General features: G+C 43.8%; 1 protein-coding gene across 3 annotated transcripts in view; it reads right to left on the bottom strand.

Annotated features, from left to right (window-relative positions):
* The window catches only part of LOC148442659 (troponin T, cardiac muscle-like), a 127,573-nt gene that overhangs the window by 38,154 nt on the left and 68,135 nt on the right, over positions 1–21,284 (bottom strand). For 2 of the 3 annotated variants that reach the window (XM_088463667.1, XM_088463669.1), the window contains 3 exons: positions 14,856–14,879; positions 8,527–8,548; positions 1,600–1,660 (listed from right to left, as the gene is read on the bottom strand). In XM_088463667.1, the coding sequence (XP_088319793.1) occupies positions 1,600–1,660; positions 8,527–8,548; positions 14,856–14,879 (107 nt within the window). The remainder of the gene's footprint in view (positions 1–1,599; positions 1,661–8,526; positions 8,549–14,855; positions 14,880–21,284) is intronic. The other variant, XM_088463668.1, reaches the window with a different exon arrangement.

Below are 21,284 nucleotides of genomic sequence, written 5' to 3'. Positions count from 1 at the left end.
CATTTTTATGCTCGGGTGATCCCTGCTAATATTAGCATATTTTCACTGCTGCATTGCGTATGTAATCACAGCTGCGATCGCATTAGCGTCCATCTCTGAATCAGGCCCTAAGTCAATAGCATTGAGTAACCTATTACGCAGTCACACTGCAAAAATCTTAAATACTGTAGTGTTACTGCAGCATTTAACTCTGTGCATTTATAATGTGGTTTTCAAGTATTAATGCTCAAATGATTCATTTAAATATGTTATTCTTAAATAACTAATTGTAATCAGCTCATTTGCACCTCTGTATTGGAGTACAGAATATCTGCTGCTTGTTAAAAAAAAGTGTGCTTACATGTTTTATTATTATCCTCCTTAATGCATCCAATAAATGTGATTTTTTCCGCTGTCCTTAGTGTGACGTGAAGCAGGGGCCAGTGACATAACCAAGCCCTTAGTGTGAAGTGAAGCAGGGGCCACTGACATAACCAAGCCCTTAGTGTGAAGTGAAGCAGGGGCCACTGACATAACCAAGCCCTTAGTGTGAAGTGAAGCAGGGGCCACTGACACAACCAAGCCCTTAGTGTGAAGTGAAGCAGGGGCCAGTGACATAACCAAGCCCTTAGTGTGAAGTGAAGCAGGGGCCACTGACATAACCAAGCCCTTAGTGTGAAGTGAAGCAGGGGCCACTGACATAACCAAGCCCTTAGTGTGAAGTGAAGCAGGGGCCAGTGACATAACCAAGCCCTTAGTGTGAAGTGAAGCAGGGGCCAGTGACATAACCAAGCCCTTAGTGTGAAGTGAAGCAGGGGCCAGTGACATAACCAAGCCCTTAGTGTGAAGTGAAGCAGGGGCCAGTGACATAACCAAGCCCTTAGTGTGAAGTGAAGCAGGGGCCAGTGACATAACCAAGCCCTTAGTGTGAAGTGAAGCAGGGGCCACTGACATAACCAAGCTTTTAGTGTGAAGTGAAGCAGGGGCCACTGACATAACCAAGCCCTTAGTGTGAAGTGAAGCAGGGGCCAGTGACATAACCAAGCCCTTAGTGTGAAGTGAAGCAGGGGCCAATGACATAACCAAGCCCTTAGTGAGAAGTGAAGCAGGGGCCACTGACATAACCAAGCCCTTAGTGTGAAGTGAAGCAGTCAGACTGACCAACTCAAAGATTTTCATTAAGGGAATATGCAAAAATCATGGGTCTGGCAGGCACTGTAACCATCTGTACTGATGACTGGACTGCATCCCATGCAGCTTCATTTACCCAAAAAGGTTGGAGCCACCACTGGTAAGGTAGACCTAAATGTTTATTTTAAGACTCATTTTGTTTTAAATGTACCTATTTATAAGATGTTTGCAGGGGTAAAATGTTAGAATAATGTTATTTAATATATTTAAGTATGCTATATGTACTGAATGTATATTGTCGTTTTTGTGAAGCTGTTTATAAAGATTCCAAAACAGACCTAGAAGACATGGAAACAGCTGGTGTACGAAGCAGATTGTACAAAGCAGATTGTATAATGATCCCACATTTAATTTCAACATGATTTTGTTTCATGCTTACATCCCTGTGAAGAATTAGTTAACTAACGGAAAAAATGTCAATGCTCTTACATCAAAGTCAACTTTTTCTCCATCTGGGATTTTCAGAGGCACCAGGTTTGGCATGAACAACCTAAAAGGAGAAGATAGAGGAGTAATTAGTCACACTTATCAATCAGATTAATGACTTTGTGTACATGAACACAGCTTCGAATGGAAGCAGTCACCCAGGTAGTTGGCAGTTGCATCAGTTTAAATTGGTAACGTTTGAGCACTGACTTTTACTTATGTCATCTACTGTATATATATAAATGAAGACGAATGTTTCTTTGTTTGTTGTCGAATATTTTCCACAGGTCTCAAAGGAAAGCTGCCAAATCTTACATAGTTATTTAGTATCGAAAAAGTACGCTATTAGACCACACAGTGAAAATGGAACAAAGCAACAAATCTTATATATCAAATTCATTGGTCTGTTTTTTTTTTTTGTCTGACTGGTTATGCATTCAGACACCCCTGCACCAATTGGGATGAAACCAATGCGAGGTAGTCCAGTTGGATCCTGGACAGATTTTAGGGGGGATAGGGTTCCGGGCAGTCCTCTTGTTGATGCACGCTGGGCAGAACTTTGACCTGGGGAGCCTGTTCTGGGCATTCCACTGGATGGATTTGGTTGAACACTTCACATAGTGGTAACATTAGATCCCAGAAGACATACTATGGGGTTGAGGACCCGGTCGGACTTCCCATTGGTGTACGCTGGGCCGAACTTTGACCCAGGGATGCTGGGTAGAACTTTGACTCTGGAAGCCTGTTCTCGGCCTTCCACTGGATGGATTTGGACACAAACACTAGATCCCAGAAGATGTACTAGGGGGTTGAGGTCCTGGTTGGACCTACCATTGGTATATGCTGGAAGAATTTTGACCCAGGAAGCCTATTGTGGGCCTTCCACTGGATGGATTCGAATGAAAAATTCAGAGAGGTGGCAATTGGTCTATGATGCCTAATGGAGTAGTTGGGGTCCCTGTCGGACATCACAGTGGAGTGCGCAGGGCAGAACTTTGAACCAGGGAGCCTGTTCTGGGCCTTCCACTGGATGGATTTGGACGAAATCTAAATAATAATGTCTGTCTGGCCGTCTGTTTGTCCTTATGCACGGCCAGAGTTTTGAACCTAGCTCCACCAAATATGCATGATGGTGTAGTATGACCAGGATTAGGTTTTTACCTAGGTTTGAAATTTGTCAGGGCCACACACTGTCACACAATCCTAAAAATGGGGACACTCTTAAATTACACAGGTTCCGGGGCTGGCTCCAGTGGAAATTAGCAGTCTGACAAAATCCTGTCAGAAAGCTACAAAAGTCAGCCAGAGTCTCTGTGTTTGCATGCAAAGGCATAACTCGAACTTTGTGGGCCACATAGCAAGAACTTTGACCCGGGAGCCTGTTCTGAGACTTCCACTGGATGGATTTGGATGAAAACTTCACAGAGTGGTAACATTGGATCCCAGATGACATACTAGGGGGTTGAGATTCCAGTCGGACTTCCCATTGGTGTAAGCTGAAGAGAACTTTGACCCTGGGAGCCTGTTCTGGGCCTTCTACTGGATGGATTTGGATGAAAACTTCACAGAATGGGTGGCAATTGGTCTGGGATGCCTAATGGAGTGGTTGGGTCGGACCTCATAGTAGAGTGTGCCGGACAGAACTTTGACACAGGGAGCCTACTCTGGGCCTTCTACTGGATGGATTTGGACGACATCACATAATAAAACTTATTAACTTCAAGACTTAAACTCGGGAAACGCTGGGGACTTCAGCAAGTAAAGGTGCCCACACATATAGCGACATTTTACACGATTTGGGCAATTTTGACGAATCGGGTAAAAAAAGTACAAATCGTGAGTTTATACTCACGAGCACGATGCCGATACGTGTCCCCGCTCGTCGTACATCGCATCTTCTGATCTGCCTTGCTGTAGGGCAGATTAGCCAACCATGAACACGATGGAAGCCGATCGTGAGGGTTTTTTTCCTCACGATGAATCGTACGATTCATCACACAATGTGGAATTTGACTGACAGAAACCTGGACACGCCCCATCGCCATCTTGTGCAGCATCGTGTATGGAGCAAGACAGTCGCACATTGAGGAGCCTGCACACTGGATTCTTGTTTTGGATCATTTTTGGTGAGTATTGGTACAGTTTATATACAAGCACACTGACCACCAATATGTGCTCCCCACTGCCCACCAATGTGTGTCCCCAGGTAATAAATGCATGACCCAGCCACCGCCTGCCGTATTGAGGCGGGCGGTGGCTGGGTCATGCATTAAGCTCCCACTGCCCACCAATGTGTGCCCCCAGGTAATAAATGCATGACCCAGCCACCGCCCGCAGTATTGAGGCAGGCGGTGGCTGGGTCATGCATTAAGCTCCCACTGCCCACCAATGTGTGTAATACATCAAAAAAATAAATAAATAAACACGTATTTTACAAAAAAATCACCATACATTACATTTAAAAACACACATTATTTAAAGCTGGGGGTCTTCTACCTTTCGGTCTCCAGCTGTTGTGGAACTACAGATCCCAGGATGACCTGCCACCCACCTTTGAAACTGTTTTTAGGGCATCCTGGGATCTGTAGTTCTACCACAACGACAGGCCCAAAGGTGGAAAACCCATACTGTCAAACAAAGAAAAACATTATATTACCAAGCAATAAACACATAACATTCCTGTAAAAGAAAACATGATTAGAATACCATAACAAACCTTTAAAAACCTGTAAAAAAGAATATATTAAAACATTAAAAATGTGAACTATAACAACATTACATTTAACAAAACTATATACACAAATATTTAAATGTCCTTTTTTTTCTTATTCATAGATAATGTCCATGGATTCAGAAAGTGAATTTGTTACAGGATTCATTGAAATCCTGCACTCGAAAGACTGTCTGTGGAAGATCAGTTCTCGGAAGTACCACAATAAGTCACACAAGTTGGCCGCACTCGAGGAACTGTTGGGTTATACGAAAAAATGCATATCTGATGCAGACCTGAAAACTGTACGGCAAAAGATTCAAAATCTCAGGACAGTGTACATCAAAGAAAAAAAGAAGGTGGATGACTCCAAAAAATCAGGAGCGGCTACAGATGAAATATATACTCCTGCGCTGTGGTACTACCAAATGATGTCATTCATCAGTGAACAAGAGCCTCAAAGGGAATCAATCACCTTGATGTCTGAGCGTGAGGGAGATGAGGAGGTTGCAGAAGTCTTGGTAAGTAGTGACACAGTTTAAACCAAAATCCTTAATGTTTTTGTTGTTAAATCCCAAATGTCCAATTTAGTCAGTAGTTCACAGACAGTCCTCCTGCCATGGTACAGCACCTGGTCCATTGAAATAGGTCATGTACTCCTCCCTCACTTCTTTGGCACGTGCGGTGGATGTCGTTGTAGTTGGTGGTGCAGACACAGATGTCAAATGTTCAATGTCCTCCAGGGGCCCTACATCTTCTGGTCTAGCTGGGACTGGTCCTCGTTGAGTAGATTTTCTTCACAGAAAGTTGTGCAGCACACAGCACGCCATCACGACCCAGTCTATCTTCTCCACATGTAGATTGATGGCAGTGTGGAAAATGCGGAAGCGGTTGCTCATTATTCCAAATGCATTTTCCACAATGCGCCGTGCCCGGGATAGACGGTAGTTGTATATCCTTTTCTCTCTGGTCAGGCCCCTGTGTGCAAATGGCTTCATCACATGTTCATGTAATGCAAAAGCCTCATCTGCAACGAAAACGTAATTTGGGCCGTGCTTTGTCTGGTCCAGTGAGGGCAAGTTGAGGGTTTTGTTGGCGAATCTCTGGTAGAAAGCCGTCTTTTTGAAGGACCCACCATCCGAAGCACGCCCATTCTTGCTGACATCCACAAACAGAAATTCGTAGTTGGCATTCACCACTGCCATGAGAACGATGCTGAAGAATCCTTTGTAGTTGTAGTAATATGATCCGGTGTTGGCAGGTGGGTTGATGCGGATGTGTTTCCCATCGATGGCTCCTCCGCAGTTAGGGAAATTCCAACGTTGTTCAAAATCTTCCGTGATGCTGGTCCACTTCTCCACGGTGTTAGCAAACTTTAAAAATAGTAAAAAAGATGTTAAAACATGACTATAATATTTTTTATATCTTTTTTCCCTATATAGACTCCCACCCAAGACCCTGATTTAACATCCACACCGGACCTCAGTCTGCTCGGTGGTGACAGTGATCTGGAGAATAGCACACAAGTGGAAACTCAAGTTCCACCTGGGCCCTCATCTTCTCAACAACCCCAAAAAAAGAAAAAAAGGCAGAAAGGAGAATTTTACAGAACGTGAGGACCATTTTTTAGAAAACGCAGAACGGCTGCTGCAGAAACCCCCAGATGCAATAGATGATTTCACAGCTCATGTGAACAGCAGATTGAGAAATCTGGATGCAGATATCCAAAGAAATTTTTTAAGGTTAAACTACGACCTCTTGAGTTGCTGTATGAGCAAAAATATCTCAAATTCTACATACATTGCAGATCCAATGCTATTTTCCCCTGCCCCAAATAGGTATGTCCGCCCCCCCTGCCCAGTTAGATATTACTCCCCCACCAAGCACCCCAAGCACCAGCACCACCTTGTATAATGCTCTGCTGGATGCAGCAGATGAGTCGCCCCAATATACAGAGATGTAAATTTTTTCTTGATTTTAATGTCACCAAATTTTATGAATTCTAATAGGTGCTTGCTGCATGGGATAGAGTGGTGATGACGCCATTTGGACAAGGTCACTGCGCACATGGCACAAGTACACATTGCTGGAAGCCGGGGCCACAATGTGTACTTGTGCCATGTGTGTACTGGCCTATTCAAACTGGCGTCTGACCCACCCTAGCACATACAGCCAGCTACCTATTGGGATTCATAAAATTTGGTGAGATTTAATTTGGTTGTTTTTTTGTCTTGCTTTTAATGTCACCAAATTTTATGAATTCCAATAGGTGCTTGCTGCATGAGATAGGGTGGTGATGACGCCATTTGGACAAGGTCACTACACACATGGCACAAGTACACATTGCTGGAAGCCGGGGCCACAATGTGTACTTGTGCCATATGTGTTTTGGCCTGTTCAAACTGGCGTCTGACCCACCCTATCACATACAGCCGGCTACCTATTGGGATTCATAAAATTTGGTGATAATGTTTTTTTGTAAAGTTGTTATAAACAAAGTATTTTGCACACAGTTTAGTGCACACTTTCAGTTGCCTGCAGGTACTAAATGAAGGATATTTTTTTCTTTGTTTTAGAAAAAAAAAAAAATTTTCTTTACACAAGAAAACAAAGTGTGATGTTTTTTTTTTACTTACCTTGCAATAATGGTACTGTAGCACTTTTACGATGGCTTTGCAGGTCTCCGGAATGATGACGCCCAAGGACTGAGGTGAGATGAGTGTCCCAAACTTCAGGTCTTCCAGTGACCTTCCTGTAGCCAGGTACCTTAGGGTAGCCACCAGTCTGTCTTCAGCAGGGATTGCCCTCCGCCACCTTGTGTCCTGCCTCTTGATGTGGGGGATCACCAGATGCAGCAATTCTTGGAAGCTGGCGTCATCCATCCGCAGGTAGTTCTGATAGTCGTCCGGGTTGTTCTCCTTGATCTCCATCAGCAGGGACATGTGAGAGCGGGTATCCCTTTGTAGTAGCCACTCCTTGGTCCAGCATGCTCTCGTCCTTCTTTGCTGGGCCCTCTTTCTAATCTCCCGGACCCCGGCTTCAGCGACCAACACTCTATACTGATAGGGACGCATCAGTACAGAATTCAGGAACAGGATAGAATGCAGGTAGGTAGCACACACTTGCAGGTAGAATAAACTTTGTATAAGGCAAGCCAAATACAAAGAGCACAGTAGCAATGTACAGGATTCAGCAGAAATACACCGAGCCTCGTCTAGTAGCAGAGCAGAATGTACACAGAGTTTAAAGGGTGCCTGCTTTTAATACTCCCTAGATAGCCCCTCCCATTGTTATGGCTATTTAAATTTCCCTCCAATAGTCAAGAGCCTGTTTTATTTATTTTTTCAACTCACGATTTGTTATGGCCAATCTCACGATACGTACGATCCGATAGATCGTGAGATCGTAAGACAGATTGGGTGTCTTTTTTCCAAAGTCGTGATCACGACGGCAAGGGAGCTCCCGTGAAAGTTCATGAGGAAATTGGCCATAAAATCGTATATGTGTGGGCACCTTTAGATTATAATTGATCACAAACTGTCACTGTGTGCTTACTGAGAAAATATGTAAAGGCTCAGGTCTGAGATAAATGTATGTATGCACATTATTCTCATATTACTATTGCACAGTTTGCAGGTTACAGCACATACAAGTGGACCACTGGATCTCTGCAGGCATGCCTGACATCATGCTCATGTTGGGACAATGCAGTGTTCCACTCTTGGTTACATTGATAGTTCTTCCATTTGCACATAACTAGTGTGAATAAACATATATGACACTTTCTGGATCATATTAGTCTGATGAATGTTTTCAACTAAAATCAGTGCTGTTATCAGGTTATTATGACATTAACTTCACTTTCTTTATTTTAAAACCTTGGTGCACTAATTGGTTGCTCACTAATTTACTACATACATGCTATGTATGAGCTATGCAGGTATTTATGTAGCAAAGAAGAGCTATTGTATCATTAAAGACCAAAGGGGAGATGTCTCAAACGTTCAAGAGAGATAAAGTGGAGAAGTATCCATAGCAACCACCCAGCATCTAGTTATCATTTATCTAGCACAGTCTATAGTATGGCAGAAGCTGATTGGTTGCTATGGACGACTTCTCCACTTTATCTCTCTCAAACGTTTGATACATCTCCCCTCAAAAGTCACTACTGTGAGATAATGTGCTTGGTTAATAATATATCTATAAAAATAAAAACTTACTTGGGTTTAGGTTTCGACTCCTCTGGTACCAGAAATATTATGGGGAGAAAATAGTAAAGATTATTTATTTAGCAAATACGGTATGTATTATACTACCAAATAAACATAAAAACTATCAATGGTGAACTAGTTTAATATGACAATACAATTATACAATATGTGATAACTGTAGAAGCAAAAATATTTTATCGTCTTGCCATTTTCAATACTTACAGAAATACATTATTTTTTGCCAATTGTAATTCTTACTAAACTATAATTTATTCATAAAAACATTTGACGGCTTTCCAATACACATCATAAACCAATATTTCAGATCCTACAGAACTAAGGTACAACCACAGTTTTATTTTGATCTGAATATAAGTATCAAATCTATGTAAATGTCAGAGTGAAAAGTACTACCATCATGATCATGGTCTGACCAGCAGACAAAACAAATGCCAGTGGGTACAGACAGTGTGGGTCACAATGCTCTCAATCATACCCTTACAAGCTGAGGTCCAATGTCCTGAATGTCAACACAGAATTGATCAAATTTACTCTCCCAATCCTTCTGTCTCTTAACCTTTACAGAAAGCTGGATTTCTCCCTCTCGCACCACACCAACCTCAGCTTTTTTACCCGTCTGCACTTCCATTTGCTCTCAGTCCTACTCCAACACTGCTGTCTATATCTATAACACAATACTCTATAATGTCTTGATTTTGCCGCCCAAACCATTCAACTTTTTGTCCATCACGCCAAACCCCAACCTTGGCACTCTGACAGACTTGCCACCTCTGTAGGTGCTCCTATCCCTGCTGAGCTCCAATAGAAGAAACCCTTTTCCGATGCTGACTTTATTCAATTTCAATTAATTCTTTCTTCCTACTGCACCAAACTTTTTCTCACCAAACAAACCCAATTGAGATCCTTTCTTTCTACCCAGGACAAGAATCACTGCTGCCTCTTTGCCTTGTCACCACCTTTCACCTGCTCACTCACCGCTCAAGAGTTTGTCACTTAATGTAAACACAAAATTGGCACTATCCAGGGTGAAATCTTCTCCTACCAGATCCTTCCCATGCAGCTTAATTTTTTAATTTGCACATATGTAAAGTATTCATGTATGCCTAGTCTGTGAAATGATTGTTCAACACTATGGAATATTTGGCACCTTATAATTAATTATTTATGATTGTTATACAAACAGTGCTCACGAGTCAACTGCTCAGTTGACAAACTCCTCTACCCTTTGCAACATACCGATCAGCATTACAATTTATAATCAAGAAAAAGATGGTCAAGACTATTTAGAAATAAATAAAAATGTCAACTACATTTTCACATCAAACTACTAGGGGTAAATTTACTAAAGTGAGAGTTTTTAGAAGTGGAGATGTTGTCCCATAGCAACCAATCAGATTCTAGCTATTATCTTCTAGAAGCTGTTCTTAAGTAGATTCTGATTGGTTGCTATGGGCAACATCTCCACTTCTAAAAACTCTCACTTTAGTAAATTTACCCCCTAGTATCTGTAAATATAGTATCTGTAAATATAGTATCATCAAAACCATGATGATTGACATTATACTTCAAGCTGTGAATAAAAGTATGATAGAAAATCAACATGAACATAAGGAAGCTCATAGATCATTTCTCCAGATTCGCCATTTTACGATGGTTTCTATTGTTTTTAGTGATCTATCACCAATTTAATTATAGGTGATTTTTAGCCATAGATGCATCTTGTAACATGTCCAACAATTTATGTCACAGTCTCAGAATGCTCATCTTTCAAACTGAGCTGTTGGGTGCTGTAGATGATAATGATGATGATGATTATTATTGTTGTTTTTTTATATTTGGTTGGTGTGGAGTGCGCACATCCGGGGTGTAGGCTTTTTTGGAGAGTAATGTTGAAGGTGTATGAGGTGGGGTGGGGAGAATGGGGTGCTGTGTGTAGTTAATGGAATAGTGTTGGTGAGGGGGGGGTGGGAGGAAAGGACGGTGGGGTATTTGTGTGGGAGGTAGGGGTGGGGGGGAGGTTGGTGGGGTTGGTAGAGTAGAGTGAAGGGTGAGAGAGTAAGTAAGTTGCAGGTAGGTGGGGTAGATGGGTATGTGAAGTGCTGCACCATCTTACAGGAGTACCAGGTACTGATAATGGTAGAATTGATAATTGTTGTCGGGTGCGCTTTTCTTGTGGATAGTGGGTTGGCTGGATGATGAGGTGTGGTGTATTGGGGGTGGTAGTTGTGTGTGGAGGCGGTGGTGAATAGTGTGGTGTGTAGTAGCATAAAGGATACAGACAACCAAATGTTGGGGCCAAATCATTTATTGACAGGCACAATGCTGCTCATATAAGGTCCGGGGGGAAGGTGTTGTGGAGTAGGGGAGAGTGAGTAGGATCTGGTGGGAGAGGTGTGATAGGCTGAGCTCCAGTGGGAAGGTAGGTGGACCCTTTCAGGGGTCTCCTTGCCGTGCGGTTCTGGACCAGCACATTATCCCTGCTGGAACTTTGGTCTACAGTCTTAAGGAGCCATCTGAGAGAGTATAAGTGACTGGGTAAGTGTGGATCTGTGATAGGCAGTTCGTGCTGGCGGCGTCCCGCATGGTGGTTGCTGGATGCAGTGTCTCAAGTTCTTAAGTATACCTAGGTTGCTCTTGTGGTGAATGTTGTGGCTGGGGTTTGATGTGGGTAAGTACCCTTCCTGATGGTTCAATAGCTGGAACACAGGTGTTGCAGAATGGTTGTCAGTGGGGCTGGGTGTGGAGGTGGGTGCGGTGTTCGCACTACACCTGGACCTGATGGTGAAGTAGCTCGCTTGGTGGTAAGCGGCTGGGGTCCAGTGGTGAGGGACCCTTCTCTGGGGGTTGCTTGCGTGTCGTGTGGCAGGTGACAAATAACCACTGTGGAGGATGGTTGTCTGGGATGCACTCTGTAGCTGCCCAGGGTAGGGTTACTGGTGGCTTCTGGTGCTGTTGGTAGCTTGGGCAGGTGAGCATTCCTTGCTTAGGAAACCATCCTTGTGTGGTGGGAGAGTGGGTATATGTCCGGGTACAGGCTGCTCTGACTCCAGAGGTCAGGGGCGCTGTTTCCCTGGTGGCGAAAAGTGGTGGGTGGTGAGTAGTCACCAACGTGTTTCAGCCTTGGCCTTCTTCCAGGAGGTATGAGTAGCTATTTGCAGTGAGTGCAGCGATATCAGTCCTTTTTAAACCGCACTTCCGGGTATGGGTGTGGACATGTGGGTTGCCACTGCCAATCCGAGAGTAGCAGGCTGACGGTGTGTGGGCAGCTGGGGTGTGCATGAGGGATGGGAGTGTGTGGTTGATGGTGGATATGGGGGAGGTGTTGTTGGTGCTGTGGGGAGGACAGCATACGGGTAGTGACGTGATATGGGGGTGTGTTGTCACTGACTAATGGGAGGTGGTGCTGCATTTTGAGGAGGGAGAGATCATTTGTTTGGAAATGGGGGTATCGTGAAGTGTGGCTGGAGGTGGGTAGGCTTGATGTGTTTTCTGGGCAGGATGTGAAGTGAGGTGCAGTTTATGATGTACTGGGGATAAAAAGGGTGGTGGTGGCATGGGGGATGTGAGGAGTGGGGGGGCAGGAGTGGAGGAAGGGGGACTTTAGGTTTGTGTAGGTGGGAAGTTTGTATGTGTAGGTGGACAATGTGGATGACTGTGTGTCGGTGTTCATCTCGTGATGACAGATTTCACCTCATTATCAATGTTTAGGTATTTGGAGTAGAAAGATCTACTTCAGCTCCTCTTTGTTGAGACTTTTGGTGAGGTCGCCTCCTCTCCAGTGTTTCTTCACATGTTTAATTCCTATGAAACTAAGGCCCTTTGTGGTGGGTGTGGTGTTTCTATATTGCAGAATTTTGCAGTTTTTGCATGTGCCGCAATGGAAAAACCCTTTCGTTGTTGTTGAGTTGTGCCAGGTGCTTTGTGTGAGGGTGGGAGGTGGAATGTGGTTGAGAAACAGCTTGTTGTGAATGTTAGGGGCCTTGCGATATATGACTTGTGCTTTGTCTGGTAATACTTCCCTGAGCTGCTCGTCTTTGAGAAGGAGGTCTCAATGTTTGTTAATGATTTTTCTGATGTTAGTTGCATGGGTATTGTATTGTGTGATGAATGGGACATGGCAAATAGGTGGTTGGGTGTGTTGTTTGTACTCAATAAGGGGTTTCCTGTCTTTCTCACTTATTTGTATGAAGGTTTTTTCCATTTTTCCTGTGTTGTATGCCTTGTTTATGAATTGCTGTTTGAGTGATTGTCCTTGTTCCATATAGTCTGTGAGTCTTGTGCAGTTGTGTCTGATGCGTTTGAATTGTCCAGTGGGGATGTAGTTAAGCTAATTCAAAGTGATGATCACTGCTTGATAGAATGTAACGACTGACGTCAACGGGTTTTTGGAAGGTCCTGGTATGGATTTGTCTGTTTTGGATGAAAATTTCTAGATCTAGGAAATTGACAGAGGCCTGACTGTAGCATGTAGTGAAATGGAGGTTGTTGGTGTTGTTGATGTGTTGGATTTAGTCAAGTAGTGTTTTGAGGGGTCCTTTCCAGATACAGAATATGTCGTCTATGTACCTGGTCCAGAGGACCAAGTTCGCCTCCCAGTTATCGCCAGTCCAGATGTGGGAGTCCTCTTATCTGCTCATGAACAGGTTCGCATAACTAAGGGCGAACTTGGGCCCTCATTCAGAGCCACTCGCTATTTGCGGTCGTTCGTTCTAAAACAAGGGGTGGCTATTCAAATGAACCATTCGCTGTTTGCGGTCTGTTCACGCCTCTATGTCTGAACGAGCGAGCAAAACTTGCGTTCGTTTTTTGGAAAAATACGCCCCCTGGCCGCTCGCATCCTACGTCATGTCCGCTATTTATTTGATTAATCGAGTACATCGAACAGGATATGAACTGCTCGCTATTCTTGTGGTTGGTTTTTTCAACCGCTATTTTGCGAGCAGTTCTGAGTTAAAAAAACCCAAATGACGTGGTCATTGACGCTGCTATATTAATTATGCACACCCATAAAACGCCCGTTTTGACCTTTAAGCATGCCTGCGTTCTGATCTCCACTCCCCGTTTTCAAGCACCTTCCCCTGTTACCACCCACATACGCCTCATTCTGTCACTCAAAATAGCAGGCACTCGCTATATTGCGTACAAACGATTTTCGGCCGCACTGACTGGTTCGCGCATGCGTACTAAAAACCGTACGCATGCGCAGATGTGCGAACATCGCTCGGAATGAGCGTACTGCCACTAGCGAGTGGCTCTGAATGAGGGCCTTGGTCCCATAGCGGTCCCTGTTTTCTGTAGAAAGAAGTCTCCGTTGAACCAGAATTAGTTGTGGATGAGTATGTATTCAATGCCCTCTGGGATGAATGCAGTCTGGTGTGGGTCAAGTGTGCTGTCTTGTTCCAAATAATGTTTGACACTGTCTAGTCCCTGTTGGTGGTTGATGATGTTGTAAAGTGATGTGACATTGCTGGTAACAAGCCAGTGGTCATTACCACTAGTGGTGTCCTCCAGTATTTTCAGTATATGTGTGGTGTCTTGCAGGTGTGATTTTTGTTGTTTTACATACAGTTGGAGGAAGTGGTGAATGTATTGTGACAGATTAGATGATATAGAATTGATGCCAGAGATGATGGGTCTGCCTGGGGGTTTGTGGTGCTTTTGTCTACTTTTGGGGGATCGTAAAAGACCGGAATGGCTGGATGTAGGTTGTGTATGAAGTTGTGTTCTTGGTTGGTTAGAATTCCTTTGCTTAGGCCTGATGTGAGAATGCGTGTAAGTGTACGGTTGAATTTTTGGTTTGGGTCACTGGTTAGGGGTGCGTATGTGGTTGTTTTTTTCTATGATGCCGCTCACAACTGGTCCACAGAGCCTCACAAAGTACATGAACCGAAACCAACAAGACAAGAAAAAAGTGACATTGACAAGTTTTATAAACATTACTGCAGCAACAGTCATAGTACCCAAATAAGCAGCAGTACAGCTGAACCCAAAAGTTTGGTTGCATTTTAGGCAGTGGGGAGGAGATGATGGTATAAGTGAGGGAAGGAATATCTAATGGGGGAAGAGGGCCCTGTTCGATTAGAGCTTACAATCTAATGGGGAGTTGTAGACAGACAGGGGTGATGGGGTGATGCACAGGGGAGCGATGCACAACCACTACCCCTGGACCCTGACATCCACACTGAAATTTTAAAAGGATTTCTATTTCAAAAACTCCTATAAACTTACTTGATCTTCTATGTGCAATCACTCACAATTTATTTTTGTTTGTTTTAAAAAAAAAAGCAAACATTAGCTTTATTTATTACACTCCTTACCTTCTCCATGTTCTTCAGATAGACCTGTGAAAATTAAAAATTAATGGGTTGATCTATTTATAAAGGTATGCTTACTTGTATGTATTTAAAGGAAATGTGCACTGTTCATAAAATTGTACCTAAGCATTGTCTAAACATTCTACACCTTGAGAGGACCCTATATAAAAGGATATATATCACACCACTGATGTATCAAGAAGACAAGTTAACCCTTGTTAAAGAAAAATAGGCCAAACTAATTAACTCTGTACAGCCCTAACAATAGCCATATTTTAAATCTGATAGAATCCCAATTCAATTGCAAGTCTCAATCCAAGCACAAATCATCAGGGTCGGATTAAGGACTGTGGGAAACATGGCCAATTTAATTGTGGGGGCCCATATCAAAAAAATCATCAAGTGTATATGTGTATAAATATATATATTTATATATATATATATATATATATATATATACCCATATACAGTATGCGTGAATTTGCATGTGTATATATATATATATATATATATATATTATAAGGGCGGTCGTGACCTTATATTAAGGCTGCATCAAAAAAAACGGATTTCTCCATAGAGAAGGGGGGGGTAGGTGTTTAAGGGGCTACACCTCAAAAACTATAAAAGGTACCAAGTTGAAATTTAGTAGGGGCGGGTAGAACTGTCGCACGGTGCTGCATGCCAAATTTCAGGGTATAAACATAAAAAGTGAGGATTTGGGGGTAATCTAAAGCTCCAACTGTCACATTTTTCTGACATTCTCAGTTAGGACCACTTTTCTGCTGTAGTCTATGTTTTTTTTTTGAGAAGGCAAAAGGGTAGGTGGCAAATTTAGACTTGGGGTTTGTTTTATTAGGTAGCTATTGTGCCAAGGTACGTGCTTTTGGGGTTCAGGTAAATTAGAAAGTTAGTTTTTAAACTACTACCTCAAGAATGCACCATTGTAGAGGTAGCAGGTGTAGTCATAGTGGCTTCACTTGGGTTTAGCAGGATGGGCGTCGTTTGCGGGCGGTAGCAGGGGCCGGGACTGGGGGCCAGGAAGCCAGCGTTTCCTGCTGCTGCCGGGATGCGGGGGAGAGGGGGTAGGGGTTAGCAGGCGTTACCTGTGGCCAGTAGCCGGCATTAGCGGCGGCAGTGTGCAGGCGTTGGGACCTGGGAGAGGTAGCAGCACACAGATGCAGGCTCGGATCTGAAAATTCGGTGATACCTGCATCTGTGTTTAAAAAAAACAAACACAGAAGCACGGACGGGTCAGTGAGACCCGTCTGTGCTTCTGTGTTTAAAAATAAAAACAGTGTAAAAAAAAAATGGCGTGGCCCCCTCCCCAAAAAACAACCAACCCTGGGCTATGGAGCCCCAGTACTGGTTGTGCTAAATACAGGGGACAAATGATGTAGTGGTCCCCCGTATGAAGCACAACCAGTACCAGGCTTATCAGAACCAGTCCTGGTTGCCAAAATACAGGGGACAAATGACGTAGGAGTCCCCCATATTTAGCGCAACCAGCACTGGGTTCTGAGCCAGTCCTGGTTATGGAAATACAGGGGCAAAAAATGCATGGGCCCCCCCTGTATTTCCCAGAACCAGCACCAGACCCTTTCTAGCGGGGGGGTGATGCCACAGCCAGGGGAGCCTTTTCATTGGTCCCCCCAGCCGCAGGATCACCCCAGACCGCTAGTCAGCCCAGGCCATGAATCCCTGGGGAGTTGGAAACCCCCCCAATAAAGGGGTCCCCCTCTCCAGGGCACCCCAGGCACAGGCTGATAGCCCGGGGCTATCCCCGGCACCACTTGGCGGTGGGTGCCGGATTGATTATGCAGAGTGTGGTGCAATTAAATTTAAATTTAAAATATTGCCTTTTGCTGTGAAACTACAGTTCCCAGCAAGCCTCCCCCACATGCTGGTACTTGGAGAAACACAAGTATCAGCATGTGGGGCATTATGGGCATGCTGGTAGCTCTAGTTCCACAACAAAAGCAATATTAAAAAAACACAACACACACACTGTAGAAAAGTATAATTTTATTTAAACATACATGCACACTCACATGTACTCACACATGCATACACTATCTCACATACTCACCAGGTATCCCTGAAGCCAATCTGTCCTCTTTTCCAGTTGGCAATCCAATGGTGTACCTGTAATAAACATTCCATACTCACCTCCTCCTATGCGTGGATTTGTCCTCTTCGTTCCAAAGTAGACAAATCCTGGGTCTTGGCAAAAAAAAACAAACGAATAAACTGAGCCCACGAACATTAGTAGTGTTCTCTAAGAACACTACTACCTGAATGACAGCTGCACTGCGGGATTTCAGACCAGAACTCCTGGTGCGGAGCGCTCACTGGCTGAGAGAGGCGAGCCTTCCGCCTCTCAGCCAATGAGCGGTTCTCACCATTGAATTCAATGGTGAGAACCGAGTGTGCCCTTTTCAAAAATGGCGCCTCAGTGGCATTTTTGAAATTCAATCACGGCTCATTATGTCATCGCCCCGCCCCCTCGGCTGGCTTAAATGCTGCCAGCGCAAGTTGCCGTGCACTCAGTCGGCGACGGGGAAGCAGCAGAGAAGAGCTGCCGAAGACAGAAGACACTGCGGAAGCCCTGGATGGGCGATGGCCAGGAAAAAGAGCTTAAAGGCCCTTGCCCTCCAGGTGAGGACGCCATAGAAGTCCTGGGGGAGCAGCAGCCATGTAAAAGAGCTTAAGGCTGCCGCCCCCCAGGTGAAGGTCCTGCTAAATAAAACAAAAAAATGGTGTCTGTCTATTTTATTTTAATATTTCTTTTGCAGGGGTACTAAAGGCCCCACCTGATGGTACTTGTGGTTCTCCAAGTGCCAGCGTGTGGGGGGTGCCTGCTGGGACCTGTAGTACTACTGCAAAAGACAATATTTAAATATTCATATGCACCACACAACATAAATCAACCCAGCACCCACCGCCCGGGGGTGCTGGGGATAGCCCCAGGCTATCAGCCTGGGGTGCCCTGGAGAGGGGGACCCCTTTAATTTGGGGCTCCCCAACTCCCTAGGGATTCCCGGCCTGGGCTGACTAGCAGTCAGGGGTGATGCTTCGGCTGGGGGGCCCGGTGACAGAGCTCCCCTGGCTGTGGCATCACCCCCTGGTATATACTGGGAAGCCCTACCCATTTTTCCCCCTGTATTTACAGAACCAGGACTGATTCAGAGCCAAGTGCTGGTTGCGCTAAGTATGGGGGATCCCTACATCATTTGTCCCCCCGTATTTTGGCAACCAGGACAGGTTCTGAAAAGCCTGGTGCTGGTTGTGCTTAATACGGGGGAGCCCTACGTCATTTGTTCCCTGTATTTAGCACAACCAGTACTGGGGCTCCAAAGCCCGGCGCTGGTTGTTTTCTGCGGGGGGAGGCTACGCCATTTTTTTTACACATTACATTTTTAACATAGATGCGTAGATGGATCTCACTGCTACATTCGTCCATCTGTGACTTATTGATTTGATTTTCTCAGGTACATACGCACAACCAGTGAGCCCTCTGTCACCCACTGATGACCTCTTTGCACTGCACCGCTGCCACTGCTCTGCACCACCGCTGCTGCCACTACCCCACATGCCTACAGCCGTCTCACACTTTGCGCCCCCAAACCAACCTCCTGTGTGCTGTCCCCTCTTCCACCTGCGTTAGTGTACCATTTTGTTGCCCTTCTCCCCTGCAGGTGGCCCGGTTTGCTCATCCAAACCCTGATAGTTAAAAAAGCTATGAAACTCCATAGACAAACAACCTTACGGTTTCACATGTCCCATTGAGGCTGCTTAGACATGATCTGAAAATTCACAAAACTTATTATTTTCTGCCACTCAAACTCCAAAAAGCAATGAAATTACGATCATTAAGGCTGGCACCTTAATTGACGTGTTCCTTGCGCAATACAGATATGGTATGCCATCACACCCTGTGGTTAACTGTAGATTCAGCACTCTCACAGAATGAGATTGCTGTCACTCACAAAATGGTGGAGCTGCTAATTCACAGAATTGTGTGCTCATTGGAATACACATATTATATTATATATATATATTATATTACATGAAGGATGTAGACAGCGCCACAGTAAACCAGTCTTTATCACACAATATTTGACCACCAGTGCAAAAGTGTCTGATTTTATATATATTTTTTTTTAGTGCTGTTTTATTATTCTACCTATTTCTAGCCTACATTTAAAGTGTTATTTTATGGAATATATTTTTTGCCTGACTTGGTTTTACTAAATAAAACTGATGTTATATTTTTAACACACTGCTCAGTCATAATTTTATGGGCTTGGGACACCAGAGAGGTCGCTGTCATCCTATTTTTTATCTTACTATATATATATATACAGTCAGGTGCATAAATATTGGGACATTGACAGAATTTTCATGTTTTGGCCTGTATTCACCACCACAATGGCTTTGAAATGAAACAAATAAGATGTGCTTTAACTGCAGAATTTCAGATTTAATTTGAGGGTAATTACATCCAAATCAGGTGAATGGTGTAGGAATTACAACGGTTTCTATATGTGCCTTCCACTTTTTAAGGGACCAAAAGTAATGGGACAAACTAAACAATTCTAAATCTAACTTTCACTTTTTAATACTTTGTTGCAAATTCTTTGCAGGCAATTACAGCCTTAAGTCTGGAACGCATAGACATCACCAGATTCTGGGTTTCATCCCTGGTGATGCTCTGCTGGGCCTCTACTGCAAATGTCTTCAGTTCCTGCTTGTTCTTGGGGCATTTTCCCTTCAGTTTTGTCTTCATCAAGTGAAATGCATGCTCAATCGGATTCAGGTCAGGGGATTGGCTTGGCCATTGCATAACATTCCACTTTTTAGCCTTAAAAACCTCTTTGGTTGCTTTTGCAGTATGCTTTGGGTCATTGTCCATCTGCACTGTGAAGTGCCGTCCAATGAGTTCTGAAGCATTTGACTGAATATGAGCATATAATATTGCCCGAAACACTTCAGAATTCATTCTGCTGCTTTTGTCAGCAGTCACATCATCAATAAATACAAGGGAACCAGTTCCATTGGCAGCCATACATTCCCACGCCATGACACTACCACCACCATGCTTCACTGATGAGGTGGTATGTTTTGGATCATGAGCAGTTCCTTTCCTTCTCCATACTCTTCTCTTCCCATCACCATGGTACAAGTTGATCTTTGTCTCATCTGTCCATAGGATGTTGTTCCAGAACTGTAATGGCTTTTTTAAATGATGTTTGGCAAATTCTAATCTGGTCTTCCAGTTTTTGAGGCTCACCAATGGTTTACATCTTGTGGTGAACCCTCTATATTCACTCTTGTGAAGTCTTCTCTTGATTGTTGACTTTGACACATATACACCTACCTCCTGGAGAGTGTTCTTGATTTGGCCAACTGTTGTGAAGGGGTTTTTCTTCACCAGGGAAATAATTCTTCTGTCATCCACCACAGTTGTTTTCCGTGGTCTTCCGGGTCTTTTGGTGTTGCTGAGCTCTCCAGTGTGTTCTTTCTTTTTAAGAATGTTCCAAACAGTTGATTTGGCCACACCTAATGTTTTTGCTATCTCTCTGATGGGTGTGTTTTGATTTTTTAGCCTAATGATGGCTTGCTTCACTGATAGTAACAGCTCTTTGGATCTCATATTGAGAGTCAACAGCAACTAAGTTCCAAATGCAAATGTCACACCTAGAATCAACTCCAGACCTTTTACCTGCTTAATTGATAATGAAATAATGAGGGAATAGCCCACACCTGTCCATGAAATAGCTTTTGAGTTGATATTTCCATTACTTTTGGCCCCTTAAAAAGTGGGAGGCACATATAGAAACCGTTGTAATTCCTACACCGTTCACCTAATTTGGATGTAATTACCCTCAAATTAAATCTGAAAGTCTGCAGTTAAAGCACATCTTGTTTGTTTCATTTCAAAGCCATTGTGGTGGTGAATAGAGGCCAAAATATGAAAATTCTGTCAATGTCCCAATATTTATGCACCTGACTGTATATATATATATATGTGTGTGTGTATGTATCTGTGTTCCGGCACTCACACTTTATATCTTGTAATTTGCTGGGGTGCTTCTTTAGAATTTCCACTGAACTGTGGGTAACCCAACGATAAAGGATATCACATCTACTATACGTAGAGATAAAGGTACTTTCCAGATTTGTGAAGTCAGAAACATACTTTAAACTTTATTATCATGTACATAATCCATAGTTGCCATGACAAGACTAGTATGGTACTCTAAAAGACTGCAGCTTGAAGTGGCTCCAGCACGGTGAACTTCTAATGGAAGCAACCAGCATGAAATGAGAGTCCAAGGTGATCACGGAGTATGCAGCTTGCCCCGTCTGGTGTAGTATAAAACCATGTGGTAACCAGCCCACAGAGTTTATTGTCTTGATACGAGCATTACT

The sequence above is a fragment of the Taudactylus pleione genome, unplaced genomic scaffold (genome assembly GCF_031769625.1).
Source record: "Taudactylus pleione unplaced genomic scaffold, aTauple2 ptg001423l, whole genome shotgun sequence".
Taxonomy (NCBI): Eukaryota; Metazoa; Chordata; class Amphibia; order Anura; family Myobatrachidae; genus Taudactylus; species Taudactylus pleione.
Note: the sequence above shows the minus strand (reverse complement) of the source record. Positions and strands in the feature narration are given on the sequence as shown.